The 22,530-nt window shown below is 38.7% G+C and overlaps 1 protein-coding gene across 1 annotated transcript; it reads left to right on the top strand.

Annotated features, from left to right (window-relative positions):
• The first annotated feature begins 1,462 nt into the window (after window positions 1-1,462).
• bmper (BMP binding endothelial regulator) lies at window positions 1,463-22,500 on the top strand. The gene is made up of 14 exons (XM_027142641.2): window positions 1,463-2,271; window positions 3,592-3,677; window positions 8,643-8,742; window positions 9,828-9,910; window positions 12,362-12,452; window positions 12,669-12,751; window positions 14,011-14,110; window positions 14,209-14,453; window positions 15,286-15,390; window positions 16,701-16,746; window positions 17,499-17,825; window positions 19,164-19,500; window positions 21,056-21,186; window positions 21,496-22,500. Exons 1-14 carry the CDS (start codon window positions 2,166-2,168, stop codon window positions 21,675-21,677), a joined length of 2,022 nt encoding a protein of 673 aa, XP_026998442.2. The 5' UTR covers window positions 1,463-2,165; the 3' UTR covers window positions 21,678-22,500.
• Window positions 22,501-22,530: the final 30 nt, after the last annotated feature.

Raw genomic sequence — 22,530 nt, 5'->3', positions numbered from 1 at the left:
TCTTGATTACTGCTGATGATGATATTTTCATATTTTGACACCAAAAGCAGGAATCCAACCTGCCATATGTTATAAGGTAGTTATACACTACCAAAGTTGTGGTGGTTGTTTAACGGTGTGGGGATTGATTACTTGTATACCTTTAGAGCCAGCTATAATCAAAGCTCAATTAACTGAGAGACGTTATATAATGCTCGCTAAAGCCATGTTTTACCATCTATCCATCTATTTTCTGTACCATTTTTCTTAAACTGGGTTGCGGGAAAATACAGCAAAAAAAAAAACTCCCCAAGCTGTGTTACAAAATTGCTTGTGTATGAGTTTGACTATGTAGCTCATGAATAAAGTTAGATGAATTTCCTCTTTTCCTAATCGATCCAGTGCTAAATTAAAGCAGCAAATGTTATGCTCCTAACATGTCTTGAGTGATCCTATACATTTAGAGTATGGATTTTTTTTTTATACCCCAGGCAATCCTTTAAAAAACAGTGAGCTTGGTCTCTGGGTTATTTAAAATGATATGATGTAGTCTAAGGTCCAGTGTGGTTGTAGTTGGCTTCGTGTAGCTCACAACAGCTCTCTCTCTTTCTCTCTTTCTCTCTCTCTCTCTCTCTCCACTCTCTCTAATGTCAGGTATAAGCTATATAATGTCTGGTTGCATTATATACATATACATATACATGTGGAAAGGAGGAAGCCAGTTTAATGATAAGCCTTTTAGTGCAGGCTGTAGGGGAGGATTTATTTGGTGAAAAACATGGCTGCAGACATGCACATCCCACTCAATCCCACACTGGGTCACGGGTCGCGAGCTCATGCCCTTCCGACAGCTGACCGTGCAGAGTCTAGGAGTCTGCCGCCACTCACGTGCGTGACCATCTGACCTAACACACACACACACACACACACACACACACACACACACACACACACACACACACACACACACACACACACACACACACACACACACACACACACACACACACCTAGATCATCAAACACACAGTCATGTGTATCCAGTGTTTTGATTTCGCAGTAAACGAAATCAATAGAAGTATTAAAAGATTTAATCTCTAGCAATTATTCCACGTGCAAAAGTTCTCTTTGGTGCCATCTAGAGGATCAGTTTACCGTGTTCAGTGTTTCCTTCCTCACAAAAGGAAGGTCCCTGGTGGTTTCAGATTTAATGTGTTGTAATAAAAATGGGAGAAAAAGCAGTTTCCTAACTACTAAGACAAAAAAAATTCGAGTTGGGTTATTACTCTTTGAAGCAGTGTTTTATTTGTTATTCGGTTGCTTTTTTTGGATCTTTGGAGTGTTGCAAAAGTTTACTGTATTCAGTGGATCACGCGCGGTTGTTTGCATAACAGAAAATAATCAGTGTTCCTTTGTTCTTTTGCATGAATTCCTGTGTAATGTTTAATGCATGGCACAGCTGATTGGCCTCGTCCCCCCACCCACTGTCCAGGCGTGTGAATTGCTCTTTTTGCACCCTGGTTAGCAGTAAGAGGAGATGAGATAGGAAAACAGGCGGATCCCTCCCTGGTGAGACGTGACAGTGTTCATTACAGCGCCGCGCGCAGACCTACGACCACCAGCACCACCACAACCACCGCCACCACCGACAGAACAGGTTTGGAGGATGAGAATAATAAACCCCTCGGCTGCGATTTAAATATCTGTGTGTTTTGTGGGCTGATCTGTTCTTGCTCGGGAGGAGGTTCTTGTGCCGCGGGAACGTTTAACTAGAGGCGCTGAGTTTCTATTAAATCCCCACAGTGCAGTGAGGCGCAGCTCATTGCGCGCGCCGGGAGCGTCGGAGGCGCGTCAGGTTCAACACGTTTTTCTTACGAAAGAATCCACGAACCGGGACGTGATTTGGCCATTTTTGGACCCTTGTTAGGATATTTACGGGTGATATTTCAGAGCATCATTTCAAGCATTCAGAGGAGATACTGAACGTTCCGGGAGACAGAATGAGGAGGACGGTTGCGTGCGCACTCGCTCTGCTTTTGTGCTTTAGATGTTCTTTAGTGGAATAAAGGTACACGATTCCGAATCCTTCTCCAGATCCATGTCACTACCCTGACCGGATTTTAACGTTTGGATAAAAAAAAAAGATATCTGGTTGAATTTTTTTTCACACTTCGGACTAACTGGTGATGTTTTCCTCACCGCCCGAGACTATGAGGCTCGTCGTCACCCGTAGAGTCTTTTTCTTATTTCTATTATTCCAGAGTCCTCGAGTAATCGCGTCCATAATTACAGGTAAGATGATCTTTAAACGCGCGCGTCATAAATTCGTACCGGTGCGCACGTTTCCGTGACCATGTCAACCTGTTGTTGATGTGCATTACGGTCTATAGGAGCGCGTGCATTTACCAGAAGTGCGCAAGCTATGTCAGCTTTCTTCTCGGAAGCCTGTGACGTAATTAATTTTAGCGTAATTTTCTCCAGTCATTAAATTTTTCATTACTATCATTACTAATAGCACTAATTAATGGTATGGGTTTTGTCTCTACCCGCCTTAATAATTATAATAATCAGCACAATATAACTGTGCGCTCTGAGAAAGCTGAGAAAGAAAAACTAGATAGATAGATAGATAGATAGATAGATAGATAGATAGATAGATAGATAGATAGATAGATAGATAGATAGATAGATAGATAGATAGATAGATAGATAGATAGAAATTTGGGAATACATATACACTATAAAAGATGTACACATGATGGTGCATAGAAATCTAAAGAATCTAATGTTCTAGGGTTTGTCCCTTTTGTGGAACTTTTTTAATTGCAATATAGAGCTTTTTTGCATAAGATTAAATTTTTTGTTTCTATATGACAATAAGACAGATATAATTTGTCACACTGCTCAATGCTACACGAGTGTGCGGTTTGGGACGCAGCCATGTCCTGTCTCATCGTGTTCTCTTGGGAAAGCGCAGAGAGAGAAGTGGGGGAAGTTTGATCCGTGCGCGTAAAAGAACAGGTGGAAACAGCTCGTGATTAACGGCGTACATTCCGTGCTCGGTTTTAACGGGACTTAGAAGCTCTTAGACTTAGAAGAGAAAGAACCGCGTCAAGTTTTTTTTTTAATTAAAAAAAAACGTGGTATGGAGGATTTTTCCGTACAGCTGAAATGTGTATATATTATAATTATGCATTTATAAAATACAAAAAAATAAATAAATAAAAAGTTATAATTGAGTGTACTTCTGTTTAAACCTTTAGGTAAAAAAATGAATAAAGGTTTTTTTTACACGAATACGTACTTTAAACATTAAAGAAAGAAAGAAAGAAAGAAAGAAAGAAAGAAAGAAAGAAAGAAAGAAAGAAAGAAAGAAAGAAAACATCAAATGATGGTTTATTCGTTTATTTATCTATACAAAATACGACAGGAGTCGGATAATAAGGTTAAAATAAATAAATAACATAAAATAAATAAGGTTCTTTCAGGAGTCAAACAATCTTGTGATCTCTCTCGCAGTGTTAATGTGTGTGTGTGTGTGTGTTTGCGCGCGCGCCTCACCGTTTAGCCCCCCACCCCAGTCACCCGTCCTCCCCTTTGTCTCGCGCACAGGAACCGAGGCGAGCTGTGACAACGAAGGAGAGGTGTTACACATCCCCAACATCACCGACAACCCCTGCATCTCCTGCGTCTGTCTGGTGAGAGGATCTGTTCCTGATTATTTGTTTATATTTGAATCAAGCTTGGATATGAAGATCAGATCAAAAGATCAGATCAGCTCAGACCTTAAAGACAGGAGAATGGAGAGGCTTTAAACTTATCTTTGTTACATGAAAGTCACTGAAATCGAATTGTTGTTAAAGAGCTAATACATAACGTTTGACAGAAAACCCCTAAACTTTACACGTGATTTGTACACATTTCTCACTTGAAAGACGTGTTTATATTTTGATGCACATTGGATTTCCTCCTAAGATTTGTTATCTTCACATTTTTTGATATCATTTTCTGTTATGCTGTTATCATATATTAGTCACGTGTTTATGATATACGATTTGAAGTTTTTTTTCCACGTGATCACATTATTTTTCATCATACGGGATTTATCACGAAAAGTATTATTATTATTATTATTATTATTATTATTATTATTATTATTATTATTATTATTATTATTATTATCATTATTATTATTATTATTATTATTATTATTACTACTACTACTACTACTACTACTACTACTACTACTATCAAAAGTGAAGCCAACTTTTAAAATTAATTATTAAGTGATTTATATAAAGCGTGCTATAGAGAGGGGAGGAGATCAATGAGAGGAGCACGCGTTCTATGACCCCTCCCTCCCTCTCTCCCTCCGTCTTTCCCTCTTCTCCTCACCCTGATGACGTGGACATAGTCTGCCTTTTATCTCACCGTTTGGCTACACGTCGTGCGGGTCCCCGGGGAGCGCGAGCTGCAGCGCCAGCCGTGTGTTTCGGCTCGCGCTGATCGCTCAGTTTCCGCTGATGGCTGTTCAAAGAGCGCCACAGGAGCTCAATTCTCTGTGATAATGTGCCACAATGTGCGCGTCGTCTGACTTTCACGTCTCCAGTCTGTCCGGTAAACACGGTGTCTTTCAGAAATGCAGATTCCCTAACACGTTTGATCGTTTCTATAGCAACAGCTCATTCCCCAAGACTTTTGCGTAAAAGCTATGGAAGGAGTCTCCAGTGTTAGTGGGAAGCGTCACAAAAGGCTTCAGGACAGATTATTATTATTATTATTATTATTATTATTATTATTATTATTATTATTATTATTATTATTATTATTATTGTATTTTTCTTTCCAGATTTGTTTATTTGTTTGTTTTGTTTCATTGACCATTAAATAACAATTAATTTTAAACAGAATAATTAGTTATTAACTGTAAAAGTAAAAGAGTCTTAAAACACTTTGGGTCATGCTGGTAAAGGAAATTATTGACTTTGGGTTGATTTGAGTGACTCTCCATCCCAGCACCTTGTCATTGATTATATTTCTATAACTAAACACCCTGAGTGCTTAAAACATTAAGTGTTTTAATGCTTCCATAGACATGAAGTCAACCACAGACAGACCTGCTTAATCATTACATAATCTGTCTACAGAGTGTCACTGTAGTGGATTATTTGGTCAAATTAGCCAATGCTAAATGTTTAAATGATGTTCTGTAGAAAAAATGCAAATGAAAAACCATTCAGTTCCATTTTAAATCACAGCGACGGATATGACGGCACATTTCATCACTGCTCGCTCGACTGTCATCTGTATCCGAAGCTTGTGCAAACAGGAAGTTTATTTTACTGATGCTGACAGAATTCCCTATAATATACTGTAAGCTGTGACTGTAAAAACAATATAATTACTGACTGTGATTCAGATTCTAAAACCGCTTCCATAGCTTGTTTTGAGAAAAAATCTATTTTTGCTCTTATTTTTGTTTCAAAAAGGTGTGTGATGTCATCTAAAGTAGACAATAGAAATAGAAAAAAGAAAAAAAAAAACGAATCAAGAACATTACAGGATCTTCATTAATCTGTCTGAGGCTGTATGAAGAGTTGTAGGTTTCCTTATTAGAAAAAAGTTATGAACAAAATTATTCACTTTCTGTGAGTAGAATAGAGTTGGACACATCAATAACTTATTTACTACCTGGGAATTAGTTTTTGTTGCGTTTTGGTTTAACTATATATATATATATATATATATATATATATATATATATATATATATATATATATATATATATATATATATATATATGCTTTCCCAAATCTGATGGATTTTCCACTTATTTATTAGAGCAAACTCAACACTGTAGGAACAAAGCAATTATTTTTCTCCTTACATCCAAATTATCGCCAGTTTTTCCTCGGTTGGAATTTTCCCTTCAGCTTTCTAAGTGCATTCAGTAAATTTGAAAGCGTATTATTAGGCATTTAGTAAGTTTAGTGGAATGAGTGGAAGCAACTGTAGATCATCTGTGTAGGTCACAGCATTTATGTTGTTCAGAGAAATGGTAAAGGTCAGAAGAGGACGGAGCCATGAGACAGGAGAACACTAACTCATGTTAGATTTTTATGACATTGAATTCATCTTTATTTCAATTTTATTTATTTTTATTTTTTTTTAGCAACAATCTACACTCTACAATTTCCTAAAATAATTTAATGGTGTATGGCTTTCTGAAAACATTTATGAAATCTTTGCCTCGCACAAAAGGTTTGTTGTACTGGAAAAAAGTTTAATATCATACTAATGAAAAGAACTATTTACTGAAAGGTTCTTTGAGGAAACAAAATGGTTCTTCTGTGGCACCGCTGTGAAAAACCTTTAATGGTTCTTCCAGACCCCTTTATTTTTAAGAGTGTAGCAGCTAAGGCTAGTGATATAGAATGTATTTACAGTACAGATACAGAAGCTAATTGGTTTCTAGTTTACTTACAGTTACAGCAGATATTAGGCTTGAAATCCCTTTACTTCATTTGTTGTTACAGTGGCTTAGTGGTTAGCACGTTTGCCTCACACCTCCAGGGTCAGGGTTCGATTCCCGCCTCCGCCTTGTGTGTGTGTAGTTTGCATGTTCTCCCCGTGCCTCAGGGGTTTCCTTCGGGTACTCCGGTTTCCTCCCCCGGTCCAAAGACATGCATGGTAGGTTGATTGGCATCTATGGAAAATTGTCCGTAGTGTGTGAGTGTGTGAGTGAATGAGAGTGTGTGTGTGCCCTGCGATGGGTTGGCACTCCGTCCAGGGTGTATCCTGCCTCAATGCCCGATGACGCCTGAGATAGGCACATGCTCCCCATGACTCGAGAAGTTCGGATAAGAGGTAGAAAATGAGTGAGTGAGTGCTCTTGAACACCAATCGGAAACAAACTGAACAACCTCCAGGACAAACCTACTCTCAGATACATAGATTTAGTACATGGCTCATGAAAAGCAGCATGGGGGTACAGAAGAATTTCACAGGCCTACTCTCGGCCTGGACGGCTCATTCGGAGAGATTTCACGAGCTCCAAACTTTTAATCTCCTCAGACCTTTGACCTGTTTCATAAAGGGGAACATCGCTGTGTATAATCTGTGGTAATAACTCAGTGGGAGGAAAAGGGGCAGATGGGCAAACAGAGGCTAATGCGCAAACACTTAACACTGCAACCAGGGAAATGTTCAGGAAGAGGTCATAAAATCTGCGTTGAGCTTGTTAAACTTGAGACGTTGTAAAATTCATGGTTATGTTTGCACCAAAGAAGAAGAAGAAGAAGAAGAAGAAGAAGAAGAAGCAGAGGCTTAAAGAATCAATATAATATCAATGTGACATTTTAATTAAGCTATAAACACATATTCCTTTTAAAATACACAGTTTTGCCAGTAAGTTTATTACAGTGATATTGTGGAACATCCATGAGACAGTTTAGTTCCTCTTATCACTTACATGCAGCCGCTCTAAACAGATGTTCCTTCATCATCCTCTACTTTTAATGGAAAGACCCTAAGACTTTCCCATGGCACAAGACTACTTCAAAGCGTTGACACTGGAGACTCCTTCCATTAATGTATAATAAAGATTTCTGTACAGAAAATTTTATCAGTGATCTTTTTTCTTAATAAATATAACAAAGCTTGAGACTTCTGAATAACAGGAAGATCTAATGTTAGTGCTGAAGAGTTTTAGAAACGCGACTCAACGCCTTTTGACCAATCAGATTAGAGAATTTGAGAATGATACTGAATGAGCGCAGCTTTAGACATGGATGGAAGATTTTTATTGATTGTTATTGTACTGAGAGACCTTTGTGTGTTTCACAGCCTTTGACACATGTTAAAGAAGGTCAGAGATGAACTCCACTGTACAACCTCGCGGGTCAAGCATTCTGTCTTTGACACAATCGGAGAGTTTGAGCGTGGCATTTGAGCTCGACTGGTTTTTGGTTGGTGTCAAAAGGACGCCTGGTCTCGGTGGGACTCTCGGGTTCTCCGCCTCCATCTTCTGCTGTCATCTCTCCAAGGTGACGTGACGGGTTAATGAATTCCTTGTATTGACTTACTCCAGGGTCTGACTTTATGAAAGGAAATCAATGGAGGGCGGGTTGTTGCCGGCCGACTTGTAAGCGGATAGCTCTGACAGCGTTTAGCGGCGCAAGGCATTCCTTTGACCTTGGTGAAGTTTGCTAAGAAAACAGAATGGAGACTGTACTCTCTCAAACTCTCAAGCCTGCGCAGTCTCACTTCTCCCTCCGTCACATCACTATCTCTTTCTTTCATCCTTTATCGAAATGACATTAACCAGGCTGGTGTGAGGCTATCATAAAGCCACGCTGTAATATTCCAAATGTTTCCCATGACCTCTGCTATCCACGCTACTTATTCTGAAAAGAGCGAGATCTGTTTATTCTATCATTTCTCCACCGTTCATCACAAGAATTCATCAAAGCTATAAGTTCTGTTCTCTAATCTTTAAGAGATAAACTCAACAACAGTTTAACAGGAAGAAAATGACAACTTCATGAGATCTCTCGCTTCCTCTCTCTCTCTCTCTCTCTCTCTCTCTCTCTCTCTCTCTCTCTCTCTCTCTCTCTCTCTCTCTTTCTCTCATTCTTTCTCCCTCGAAAATTTTCCTTTTGCAGAACAATAAAGCAGACTGTAAGCAAGAGAAATGCCCCCTAGTGGCAGACGACTGCGCACTGGTAGTGAAACAGACCGGCGCCTGCTGTGAAAGATGTAAAGGTAAATAAACTCACTTTAATAAAATAATAAAAATACTATTCATTTAATTTGACACACTTTACGTTCAACTATAAATGAAGATTAAAAATTTGTGTTATAAAAGTGTTGTTTTTTTTGTTTAAAAACAATTCATCTATGTTTTTTGGGTTCCCCCCCCCCCACACACACACACACTTTTTGACATCTAGTGGAGTTTATTCATATAATTTAGTCATTTGAATTTTTTGCAACATATTTTTTATTAACGTTTACAACTTTTTAGTCGTTATTCATTAAAGAACACACATTACTTCTCACATGACCTCTTTATTTTCATGTTATTTTTCATCTGTGATTTTCTTACACGATTATGTTCACGTGCAATTTCGAGGAGTTTTGGTTGTAGAGTTCAGTTTATGGGCCCTGAAATAAAATCTTTTTTTTTTTTACAAGCTCTAGCACTGGTTTGGCTCGTCACGTGCGTCAGTAGTGACCGAGAGAAAGAGAGAAAGAGAGAAAGAGACGGCTGAGGTCACTCTGGACTGAACTCATATCTTCACAGTGGGGTGCAGCCTTTTGTTTAGTGATCTGCTTCTCTTTCTCTCTGTCTCTTTTTGTCCTTTTTTTATCTTTTATGAGTCAGAGGTTTATTAAGGATCCCTGGGCTTCTTTTTTGTAAAGATAAGGCAGGATTTGTTAGTGTTGAATGAAAAATCCCAGTTGTCATTTTTTGTGTTGTTCCTGCGTTTCCTCCAACGCTGTCGACTCACGCTGCTTCCTTTCATTAAGAGCCATATTGGATCTGTTTTATGTGTAACATTGCGAGGGGTTGGACGAGGGGTGTGAGGTGACTAGGGGCACATGAGGTTTTGGAGGGCTTACAGTAAAGCCCCAGACATTTCCACATGGCGCAGGGTTTCCATGTACACAGTAGTGACTTTTTTAACTATGCAGCACTGGAAATGCAAGGAGATCAGTGATGTGCTTTTCACTATTACAATTCATTTCTCTCTCTCTCTCTCTCTCTCTCTCTCTCTCTCTCTCTCTCTCTCTCTCTCTCTCTCTCTCTCTCTCTCTCTCTCCCAATCCTTCTCTTTTATTTTTAGGCTGTCAGCTGGAAGGAAAGTCCTACAACAGCTCATATTCCTGGACGACCCCGACCAAGCCGTGCATCACACGCCGATGTCAGGTGAGACTCACAGTCCTGTAATAAACAAATCCAAGTCATAGTGTAGTAGTAGGTAAAATATATTTTTCTCATTTGTCTCATTTGACATTGATAGACACCCTTGATAGAGCAATAAAAAACAACATTGCTGCCTTATAAAAAAAAAACCGAGCTCTGGAAAGTTCAGAAGAGATTCTTTAAAGTAAGCCTAATAAATAATAATGAGCGTTGAAGGCTTCTTTATAAATATAGGTATTAATATAGATATAGAACTATAAAGTTCTAATGTTTAAAGTGTAACGTAGACAGTTGGATCATGTCATGTAATAGCAGTAATACCAAAACAGTAATATTAGATTAAATATTAGATAAAAGAGTCATTTTAATACATTCCAAATATAAATATATCACTCTTGCCTTTTCCAGAGAAGATCTAGATCGACATGTTTACTCTGAGACTTGAGAATGAGAATAAATAACAGGCTAAAAGTGACAAAACAAAGAAAAACTGCATTTTTTTTTTCTTTTTATAAAGGCTTCTATATTCACTAAATATTTATCAGGACATTTTTGGAGCAATGCGATCCACAGCTTTGATATGTATGAGTCCTGCATGAGGCCGTAAAAGAAATGTAAAGAAAGCACTCGAAGATTGTGTTGCTATTAATATTCATATTAAAAACGAACACGATCCTAAATGTGAGTAAAAAAGAAAATGTTTTGACCTGGAATGTGACTTTGTCAGCATTCTAAAGTGTTCTTCATGAGGAGTGTTGGTTAAATGCAGAGGGAGCGAGTGAGGACAGAGTTATAGCTTGTTTCTTTACAGACGGTAAACAGGTGAACTCTGAGCTTTCGTCTGTACATCTGGGTCCCAGTTTTACAATGTACACACACATTCACACACTCACACACACACACACACACACACACACACACACACACACACACACACACACACACACACACACACACACACACACACATTTGCACGCTCACCGAGTTCTGTCTCATTTCTTGAATTGCAGAGCCACAAGAAAGCGCTGCTTTTTTGCACGTGAGCATGAAGTAAAGTGTGTGGGCAAAATTCCACTCAAAACATTCAGGGTCCAAACCAATCTGAAAATACTTTGCTGTGGCATACGGTTCAACATGTTGTGGGGGAAAAGGACTGCATTTTTCACCTCGTACCAACCTCAGAATGCTACATAGACTCTCTCTGTCTTACCAACACACACAGTCTCACATATGTGTGTATATAGTCACGAACCATATTCGACTCTCCATTGACTTAAATGAAAATTAAATGAAACAAACATAAAGACGTTATGATTGTTTTCTACAAAGCTTTGGAAATCTTGTTAAAGTTTTACCGTTAACAATCTATTAAGTAAGGGATAAAATAATAAAAAGAATGCTGTTACAGTCAACAACACAAATGAATACTGTTCACCAATGAAATGTTAATCAATCGAGTCATGTCCAGAAAAACAAGATCCTGTTCTTGCAGCTCTCGCATTGACATTAGCAGCTAGACAACAATCATTCCATCACCAGCCTCTCTTTAAAATCTCATTGTTTAAGTTAATAACACAAATTCGGCTTATTACATTTTACGTTACTGAGAAAACTGTGAAGAGACTTAACAAGACTGTGGGAAGTCTGTCTCAAGAAGAAAGTAGAAAATCGACCTGTTGCTATCATTCCAGTTGAAGGAATCTTCAGATTTAGGTCTTCAAATGTAAATTTTATCAGTCACAAGCACAACCGTACACATGCAGCGATTTTTTTCCTGACTAAATAGAATAATAAAAAAAAAAGAGAAAATTCAAAGAGGGAAGGGAATTTTTTTTATATAAAATATAATATATATTTATAATGATGAATGAATTTAAAGTATATTTATTTAATTATAATAATATAATTAGTAGTTATTTATAACATATTTTATATATTATATTTATATTTATTTATAACAATATATATATATATAGTTATAAATAAATAAATATAAATCTAAAGTATATAAAATATATATAAATATAGAAATAAAAATATATATAAATATATATATTGTTATAAATAAATACTAATATTATTATAATTAAATAAATATAATTATTTATATAATTATATATAATGTTACAATATATGATATATATATAATATATGAATAAATATAAATAAATATGATTGGCAGAAATCTATTCAATTCAATTTTATTTGTTTAGCGCTTATAACAATAGACACCGTCTCTAAGCAGCTGTACAGAACATAAGAAATACAGTACAAATTGTATTATATAAAGATTAATATTATACAAAAGTTCAAGATTAATTCAGCCGTAGATGATTCACATTCACATCTATTGAACCTGCTTAAGTTTCTTCAGAATTCTACAAGTTTACAAGTGAATGATCAGATAACTGTGTCCCTGATGACGGTAACGTCTTGATGTTGCGTTTGCGACAGGAAGGTGTAATAACCGAGGCAGAAATGCAGTGTGTGGTTCCCTGCAAGAACCCCAAAATCCACCCCAAGAAGTGCTGCCCTTCCTGCCCAGGTGAGGGTATATCTGTGCTGTAGGTGTAGTTTTTTCAATGTAGACTTCATTTGTAACTGTTAGTGATTCTTTAGAGCAGTGGTGCTTAAAACGGGGTCTAATTTTTCAAAGGATTGTTACAGTGGTGGGAATTATTATGTTTACTATTGAGTTCTTGATACTAAATATTCTAAATGTTTGTTCTTGATCATGCAATGCATCTTTCCTTGTGTCCAGGCTGTATTTTCGAGGGACGTCTGTATAAAGAGAGGGAAGAGTTTCACCCTGAGGGGAAGCCCTGCATCAAATGCACGTGCACCGTGAGTACTTCTCCCAGTCATATCTGCAAATTGTCATTTTCCCAAAAGACATCTGTGTGTGATTGTAATCTCTGGTACAAAGCAGCATTCCTGAATTTCTCTAGACAAACAGGCATATTCTATAGCTTTTAACACACACATGTTCCTAATACAAATTCCCTCTCGGATCTGATAGAACTCTAGCTTTGGTATCTTACAGAGGCAGTATTTTTAATGTTGAAGCGAATGGCACAAGCTAAAGGCGTACACCGTCGTGTTTCCAAATCTCTTGCGGTATCTGGCCGAGCTCTGAGATCTGCAACTAATGGGTTTGTCTTTGGTTCTCCAGGGAGCCACTGGGCTTGTTTCAGCACCCTTTAACAATAAATAAACCTCGCGGATAAACACATTAAGGCCTTTACTGTGCTTCCCAGTCAATTAGAGAGCTGTGTGTGTGTGTGTGTGTGTGCGTGTGTGTGTGTTAGTGGAAGTACAAGAACATGGCTAACACCGATGGCCTGTGGAGGCTCTCCAGACACGGTTTATTTTGGAAGTTGGTTTCTGGCGCTTCAGAGACTTTGGTTTATATTCTCCATGGCTTTGTTTGGTCATTTTAATGAAGCCAGTGTTAAAACCTAATACATGGGCTCAGATGAGTCATTCGCTCCACCTCCAGTTTTAAAATTCCTGTTCACTGCAGGGACGAACGGCTTCAGAAACCTGGTTTGCTTTACTGAGAAGATAAAACAGTCGAAGATAAAAGTTACACCAGATTTCTATGTCCTTTAAGATGAATGGTTCTCTGCCACCACAGCTGCTAATACGCATTACTCATACTTACTGGTATTACTGGTAGATGGTAAGCATAAGCATAAGCACCATTACCTTAATGAATATGAGTGTGAATACTGATACAATTTGGAGGTGAACAATTCTCTGGGGGTTTTTGTTTTCCTGTTTGAAAGGATTTAGTCTAGAGCATTTGTGACTATGTGAGCCTGTAGGATGCGACAAAACATCTGCAAAAGCTTTTATGAGCATGAGCGAGCGGTCCTACTCTAATAAAGAGTATGATTTTTCCATTTTCAGTGTTTGTTCATTTATCTTTTGTAACTTCATGATCAGGTCTGCTGTGGTTTAAAGTAGCTTCCAGTAGTAGAGTTATTAAAGTGTGTATATAGAGATATAGCCACACCCACTTTGGGCTTAAATCCAAATACATATAAAGACAATTGAAGCACTCAAAAGATTCAGATATTCTTTATGTATGCCATTCTCAGGGAAGCCGAACCATGTGCCATAGGGAGGTTTGTCCTGTTCTGTCTTGCCCATCCCATCTGAGCCAAACCCCTCCAGGCCAGTGCTGCCCCAGGTGTCAGGGTAAGCTTTTCACATGCATACACACATCTAAATGGTATAGTACTACCAGTTAGTCAAATGCATGAACAAGGGGTGTGCTCATCTTTGTCTTTGTCCAGGTCAAAGAAAGGTGTTTGACTTGTCCCTGGGAAGCTGCTTATTCCACAGTGAGGTCTACGAGAACGATACATCCTTCAGCTTAGATAACTGTACAACATGCACCTGTCTGGACTCCACGGTGGTGTGTAGGAAGCGCTGCTCTCCAGTAGGAAGCTGCCAGAGCGGCCAATGCTGCCCTGAGTGTCTCTCGTACCTGAAGACAGAGGACATCAAATACTGCAGAGTCAAAAACAAGATCTATAGGGTGAGGACATGACTGATAGTTCAGCAGGCTAGATGAAAAGATGGATGGATGGATGGATGGATGGATGGATGGATGGATGGATGGATGGATGGATGGATGGATGGATGGATGAAAAGATGGATGTTATGGATGGGTGGAATGAGTTAATGGATATATTTATGGATATATCAACAACATTTATTTATGGATACAAAGATGGAATAATAGATAAATGTTGTTGATATATCCATAAATATATCCATTAACTCATTCCACCCATCCATAACATCCATCTTTTCATCCAGCCATTTGAATGAATATCATCAACAACATTTATTTATGGATACAAAGATGGAATAATAGATAAATAAACAAGCTCATGTATAAATGGATCGAGGGATTGGTTTATAAACAGACGAATGCAGAACAGGAAGCTGGGTAGATGGATTTCTAAATGGATCGATCATATGGATGGTTATGTAAGGATGGATGACTGGTGGTGAAATTGATTGGATGAATGGATGGATGGATGAAGAGATGGTAGATAGATGATAATAATGATAGAATGTAAACATGTATGTACAGTAAGTATGGTGAATGACTAGTGGTACAATAATTGGATAGATGGATGGATAAATATATATACAGATAGATGGATGGATTGATGGATGGATGGATGATTTGGTAATGGATGTATGGATAATTTTTTGTGGGATACACATTACTAGGGATCAGTTCTTCTCATTGCTCATTCTCTCTCTCTCTCTCTCTCTCTCTCTCTCTCTCTCTCTCTCTCTCTCTCTCTCTCTCTCTCTCTCTCTCTCTCTCTCTCTCTCTCTCTCTCTCTCTGTAGGATGGGGATCGCTGGTCATCGTTGAACTGCACATTATGTACTTGTGTGAAGGGAAACATTGAGTGCCAGCCTAAACACTGCGTGCCAGTCACCAGCTGCCCTGCGGTGAGCAGCTTAAACAGTTCTGACTTTTGTAAAACCTGCACAACGGCACCACAAACAGTTATAAGAAAAAAATAAAATAGTATGAAGAAGCAACAACCAAGGCTGATTTCTATCTCACCGGTCTTCTCCGACACACCATCAGCAGTGACTGAGAAGGCAGGTGTGAAATCACAGTCACGGTCTAATGAACATGAATAAGGTGGATGAGGATTTTTTATTTTTTTGCCTTTGGTGGAAAAATGCATATATAAAAAAATGTATGTGTATGGAATATATATATATACATATATATATATATATATACGTATATATGTATATATGTATATATATATATATATATATATATATATATACGTATATATATATATATATATATATACGTATATATATATATGTATATGTATATGTATATATATAAATATATATATGTGTATATATATACATATATATATATATATATACATATATATAAACTCATTGTCCAATCCAAACAGAAATGATACAAAAGGACAGAAACTTAATTTGAATGTTTTTGGTTTTTGTCATTAGAAAAGATTACATACAAAAGTGCATGTAAGTAGTTTAAAATCAATAGTTTCATTGTTTACGTACTGATAGATATTAGATATGTCCCGCCTTGATATATATCATTCAGTCGTGAAAAATGCTCTCTAACCCTGACCAGCTGTTCGCCACCCATCACTTCAGCCTCTTAGCAGAATTACAGCCTGTAACTAAGCAGCGTTGGGAATATCCTCCTGTGTGGCGTGCTGATGTAACTTATACACAGCCTCTCTGTCGTGATTTACTCTCTCTGTGCCTGTGATTTATCTCAGCCCCAGGCGATTCCACTACTCACCCTGATATCTGATTTTCTCCGATTCTACATTCCACCCATTTCCCAGCACACACCTGTCCTTGATTTGGGGGACAGCCAGACAGCAGGAACAGCCTTTGACTGCTGTGCCTCCTGTTTGACTGACAGCAAAGAGATGGCCCTCTGTATTTAGACGCTCTCACAAACCACAGGCCTTTGTATACGCTGAATGCACCAGGGTTCCGGTTGAGTGTATGGCTTGATGTGTGCGTGTGTGTGTTGTGTTTTTTGGAGGGAGGGGCGGAAGGGGTCGGAGATGGTGGGTAAGAGAGGGGGAAAAGAGACCTTTGATGTGTGCTTCTGATGGTATTTAAAATAATCTACCCCCTTCCACTGGTGCTTTGAGGCACAATGTCAGTTTGCGTGACTCTATACATTTGGACTGTGTCTATAAAACTCTTCTCATTTTGCGTGGATGTGTATGTTATTGCAGAATAAGATACTGAACCGGACTGGCTGCTGCCCTGTTTGCACTGAAAGTGAGTAAGTTTACCTTCACCATTATCCTTACTTTGCCCTTAGGACTTTATTTGTACGTGCAAAGTCCATTGAATCGTAGTTATTAGGATATGACTGTTACAGTATTACTTCTAATACTGCAAGTCACTATCAAAATGGTGCCTTATTCTGTACAAACCAGTAAGCATACAGAAGCTATCAATTCTGGGGTGGATCATATCACATCTACACATAAAAGTAATATAACAGTTTAGCCTAATCATTTAATGTAACGGTCAAGATTATAACGACCATCTTGGCCTAAGACATACGTATATAACTGTGGCAGTATGTTTGGATAAATGGATGCTTACATACTTATGTATGTAAAAAAAAAACTATGTAAGCAAAAATGCACCCTAAATAAAGTCCTGGTTCTAACTAGCAATCATAGCAACCATGACGTACTGACATATTTAATTATCATCATCAAGTCACTATAGCTAAAAATCCAACTTTGTTTCCATTTAAGATAAGGTCATAAGACCTGGCAGATGAAGTCTGGCTCATATTAACTAATGCACAATTCTCCACAGTGGGTTAAAACCAAACACGCTCATGTTTCCTCTCAAATAACGGCTTTTCCATAGAAAAAACAAAACAAAACAGCAAACCTAGGGCACGTACAAACGACTGGGTTTTATGTAAACGAAATTGCAAATCGAATTAAAATGAAACTTTAAGGTCAATCTCAAAGATCATCATGATAACATATTTCTTCTTTCCATCTCAGAGCCAGGTGTATGCACTGTATTCGGAGACCCCCATTACAACACGTTCGACGGACGCACCTTTAACTTCCAGGGTACGTGCCAGTACGTTCTGACCAAGGACTGCACGTCAGTGAGCGGCTTCACCGTCTTGGTAAAGAATGATGCACGGAAAACACGCTCCTTCTCCTGGACCAAGTCGGTGGAGCTGCGCATGCCAGGGATGACTGTGAGCCTGCACCAGCACTTAACAGTGCGACAGAATGGCACACGCGTCGCCCTGCCGTTCCACAGCACCGGCGTCCACATCGACCTCGACGGATATCTGCTGAAACTCACCACCATCGTAGGTGAGGACCAAGATCATGTAATGCTGATCGTTAGAATAGAATTGAATCATTTGACACACACACACACACACACACACACACACACACACACACACACACACACACACACACACACACACAGACCTACCTTTATTTATGGACACAGGGATCAGGGGTCACATGCTAGGACAGAGGCTTTCGATGTTCTAGGCACGTACAATGTATAAGGGAACATGTATACAAGAACATGTATACAAGCCAGTCCTTCTTTGTCCACAATAATAAGGAGATATTTTCATAACGAAAAGTGAGATGATTAAAAAATACTGCAGAAACTGTACTCTTTTTACTCTTGTGCTGCTTGAACCAAGACATTTGTACCATTAATACCAAGCAGTTTGATGTTATAGTCCAGGTTGCATGACAACACCAGGAAATCCAGCTTTAATACATCGTGACGTGACGTGAAAGTGACGTGACATACGGCTAAGTACGGTGACCCATACTCAGAATTTGTTCTCTGCATTTAACACATCCAAAGTGTACACACACAGCAGTGAACACACACACACAGCAGTGAACACACACACACCGTGAACACACACCCGGAGCAGTGGGCAGCCATTTATGCTGCGGCGACAGGGGAGCAGGGGGGGGGTTTGATGCCTTGCTCAAGGGCACCTCAGTCGTGGCTGACCTGAGACTCAAACCCACAACCTTAGGCTTAGGAGTCAGACTCTCTAACCATAAAACTGTCATTACTTTTGTACTAGAATACTGCACCTATATAGTATATTAAGGACCAAAACAAGCAAAAAGCACAGATAACAACAGTCAGATTCACAATTTGTTTTAGTGGGGCTGATGGAATCATGTGAATATGATTAAAAATCAACAGATATCAGCATTTTTAAAACATTTCTACACACTTTCAGAAAAGTTAGTTGAAAGAATTGAAAAAGGTATCTATGTTTTTGTTGACAATATACATACATACATATATATATACATATACATTTTTAAAATTGTGTTTATGTTGAATTTAATATACACACTGAAAATAAGCTGTATGTAAGACTGTGGGATTTTTATTCTGCAATATATCATAGACAGAAAATTGTTTTCTATTTCCAAATCCAGATTATTATTCTCAACCAATTCTATATAACTCAATGATCCTATATCTTTATCCTATATCTAATAAGATTTGTCTATATTTGATATAACCAGTCAAATTGTATTTGTTTATAGCAAAAAAATCTGTGTTTAATTGTGTCATTTATCATGTGTGTGTGTGTGTGTGTGTGTGTGTGTGTGTGTGTGTGTGTGTGTGTGTGTGTGTGTGTGTGTGTGTATCAGGTCTGGAGATCACATGGGACGGTGACAGCCTGGTGGAAGTGGTGGCTGCTCCTCACCTGAAGAATCGTCTCTGTGGCCTGTGCGGTAACTATAACGGACACAAGCGGGATGACTCAGTGGGCAGTGACGGCCAGTTCAAATATGACGTGGACGAGTTTGCAGAGTCGTGGCGTGTGGATGGTAACGAGGTGTGTGAGCAGCCTCCCCGTAGGCCCACGCCATCCCTCTGCCCCGGCTCGGTCAAGGTGAAGATCCGTGCTCATCGCTCATGCCATAAACTCAAATCCTGGGAGTTTCAGAAATGCCATTCTGTGGTCGACTTCGCCCCCTTCTACAGGTGCCAACATATATTTACCACATAATACAAACATTTCTTTTGCTGTTTTTATTTCACCGATTGTTCAATTTGATCTTTTTTTTTTATGTTGTTAAGCTTCTTTTTTTTGTGTTCTTAAATACAGTCAAGTTCGGAGCAGGGAACGGTTAGATTCGTGATTAATGTGCAATATAATTCATATGTCTGTGCGGTATTTTTAGATTTTGTTCCCCTGTGGTTGTTCTATGTTTGTAGGAAGTATATGTGTATTTATTTAGCTAGCTCGCTAGCTCTACTTTTACCTAACACTTATTTATATGTAATATATAATAGACTAAAACATAAATTATTGTTGTAGTAAATAAGCTAAAGAGGCTAAAATATGAACTAGCATTGTAGTTAAAAGCTTAAAACATTATAGTAGACAAGATCATCATACACTGGCTGCATTGTACATAAAACAGAAATAGCAGTTTTTTAAATAGCTAACTCTAAAGTTCTCAACAAATAAATATTACTGTAGAAATGCTCAAGAAATATATAGAATACGGCATAGTGTGGTTTGAGACTGATGAGTGAAAATCCAGGTGTAATTCATCTCTTTCAACACTAGATAGCGCTCTTGATTCACGGCGTTCAGATCCTGAATGTACCACATGTAATGCTGTACACCAGGGGAGTCAAACTCAAATTCACAGTGGGCCAAAATATAAAACTGAGATAAAGTCAAGGGCCAAACTGAATATTTATTCAAAAATTAACCCCAACTGATATGTTATGTTCAACCTTTTTCATGTGGAAACAAACTTTAGTTTTGCTTAAACACAGGATTTGGAACAACCAGAGCTTTATATTACAAACACATAAGAAATTAAATTTGAAATAAAAGACACATCGGTGGTGTTCATTTCACAAACTTTGACCATACACTTTTTGACAAGCTCTCCCTCATTAAAGGGCAGATTTTGCCGTCTCTGCCGCCACAATAAAGCTTTACAGCCTTTACAGCAGCTTTACTTTTTGATTTTGCTTTCATGAACATAGTCTGTCAGGAAACCAGACTTTTTTTTTCATCTCCTCCACCTTCTGGAGCTTCTGCTTTACGTCCAGGTCCTTATACTAATCATAATGTTTGGTTTCATAGTGTCTTCTTATGTTATATTCTTTCCTTACAGACACATTAGCTCCGTTAGCACAAGACAAACAGGTCTGTCCTTTATATTCGTGAACAGATAATCTGCCTCCCACCTGCCTTGAACGCTCCTATTGTCCATCTTTCGTTTGGCCATTTTTGTGGAGGGTGGAATTAACTTGCCCGATGTAACTGTAGCATGGTTGTTAACGACTGTCAGCAGAGAATGAAGGGTGCTTGCTGTTCGTGACTACGCGTCAATACAGTGGAAAGCCATTCTGGGATTTGTAGTATTAGCGGAGCATGCGGCTAGCCAGCTGTAATGCACATTTGATATGATCTTGCGGCCCAAATATAATTACACCAGAGGCCAGAGTTTGACACCCCTGCTGTACACAGTGATTTTGATTCACTCGTGATTAAAGTATCATTCTGTCTGTTCAGGTCGTGTGTTACGGACATGTGCGAGTGCCCTGTACATAAGAACTGCTACTGCGAGTCCTTTATCGCCTACAGCCGTGCGTGTGAGAGGGAGGGAGCGCCTGTGCTCTGGAGACCTGAACAGTCCTGTATCAGTAAGTAATGTCTAAAATATACTTTATTTGTGGGATGCATTTGCTTCCTTTTTAATGGAAATAATCTAACAAGCCGTAGAACGTTTTACGTGAAGGTAGAAACATATTCTCATGTCTCCTGACCTTCTCATTTGTTAACTTATGGTGGACGCATGTTTAGTGTTACTCCTTGATTAGTTTGTGTTTGTATACTCTGCGGTTCCTTGCAGTCTCTTGCAAGGTTTCTTGTTCCATATCTAGGTTTTGACCCTTGTCTTTTTATCATCTGGCTCGGATTAAAATAAATTTTTTTTTGGATTCTTTGTTCAGCCACACAATGCAGACACGGCGCTGTGTACGATACATGTGGCCCTGGCTGCACCAAAACCTGTGACAACTGGAATGAGATCGGCCCGTGCAACAGACCCTGCGTGGCCGGCTGCCACTGCCCGGCTAACCTGGTGCTCAACCAAGGTCACTGCATTAAACCCATGTCCTGCCCTGGCCGGTGACCCGAGTGACTCCGGCGACCCTGCAGACTTTACACTACATGCAGGTGAGAGGCCAAAGGCACACAAAAACCCTCACAGTGGGACTGGATCATTTGTCAGCCCATGTTACTCTTCATGCATTGGGAGAACAGGACAGGATAAGTGTGATCCCTGACCTCCTCGCATGCCCGGAGCCTCAGTCTTCTTCTATCTCGTTTACTGAATGGACGAGAGAAAGAGCTTCTCTTGTTCATGTTCACTTTGGGACCCGTTGAACCTCCAACTGCAGGAAAGATGCCAACTGGATGCTCGAATGAAGACTAAAAAAAAGAGACTTGTACAAAACTCTAATTTTATTAACGTCGACGTAAATGGAACTATTTATGTATTAACTTGTTCATTTAGATGTTTATTTTGTAAATGCTGTGCCTGCAGAGGAGCACTAACACAACTGTTAAAAAAAAATAAAGCTCACAAAAAAAGTACTGTATTTCTAAAAACCCGGAAAATTGCGGCTGTGCACGAGCGAGTGTGTGTGGACGTGTGTTTGTATGCGTGAACTTTCTGTAAATGGAACTCGCCTAATAAGCAATTATTTATGAAAACATCCTCTGAGCCGCCGTCTTTAAGTGTGTGTGGAGGAAGCGTGATAAACACCAGGGCCTGTGTTCAGGCTCATTACAAGCTAATAAGGAAGGACAAAAGACTGTTGGATTGCCCCTATGGTGGTAACTCTGAATTAGTGGCTTCCCTTATTTAAAATGTGTTAAAATATTCAAACTGTGTGCCTGATTATTTGGATGTTGTGAATAAGCTGTTAATGGAATAAACGATTAAAGAATTATTTGGTTTAAATGACTGATCTTTAAAATCA

This window comes from Tachysurus fulvidraco, chromosome 22, assembly GCF_022655615.1.
Source record: "Tachysurus fulvidraco isolate hzauxx_2018 chromosome 22, HZAU_PFXX_2.0, whole genome shotgun sequence".
NCBI lineage: Eukaryota > Metazoa > Chordata > Actinopteri > Siluriformes > Bagridae > Tachysurus > Tachysurus fulvidraco.
Note: the sequence above shows the minus strand (reverse complement) of the source record. Positions and strands in the feature narration are given on the sequence as shown.

Excerpts from the sequence above, each read along its gene's own strand:
- bmper (XM_027142641.2), top strand. The coding sequence starts at position 2,166 with ATGTTTTCCTCACCGCCCGAGACTATGAGGCTCGTCGTCACCCGTAGA. Across the intron at positions 15,391-16,700 it reads CAGTCACCAGCTGCCCTGCG|AATAAGATACTGAACCGGAC; the intron begins GTGAGCAGCTTA and ends ATGTTATTGCAG. Across the intron at positions 17,826-19,163 it reads GAAACTCACCACCATCGTAG|GTCTGGAGATCACATGGGAC; the intron begins GTGAGGACCAAG and ends TGTGTGTATCAG.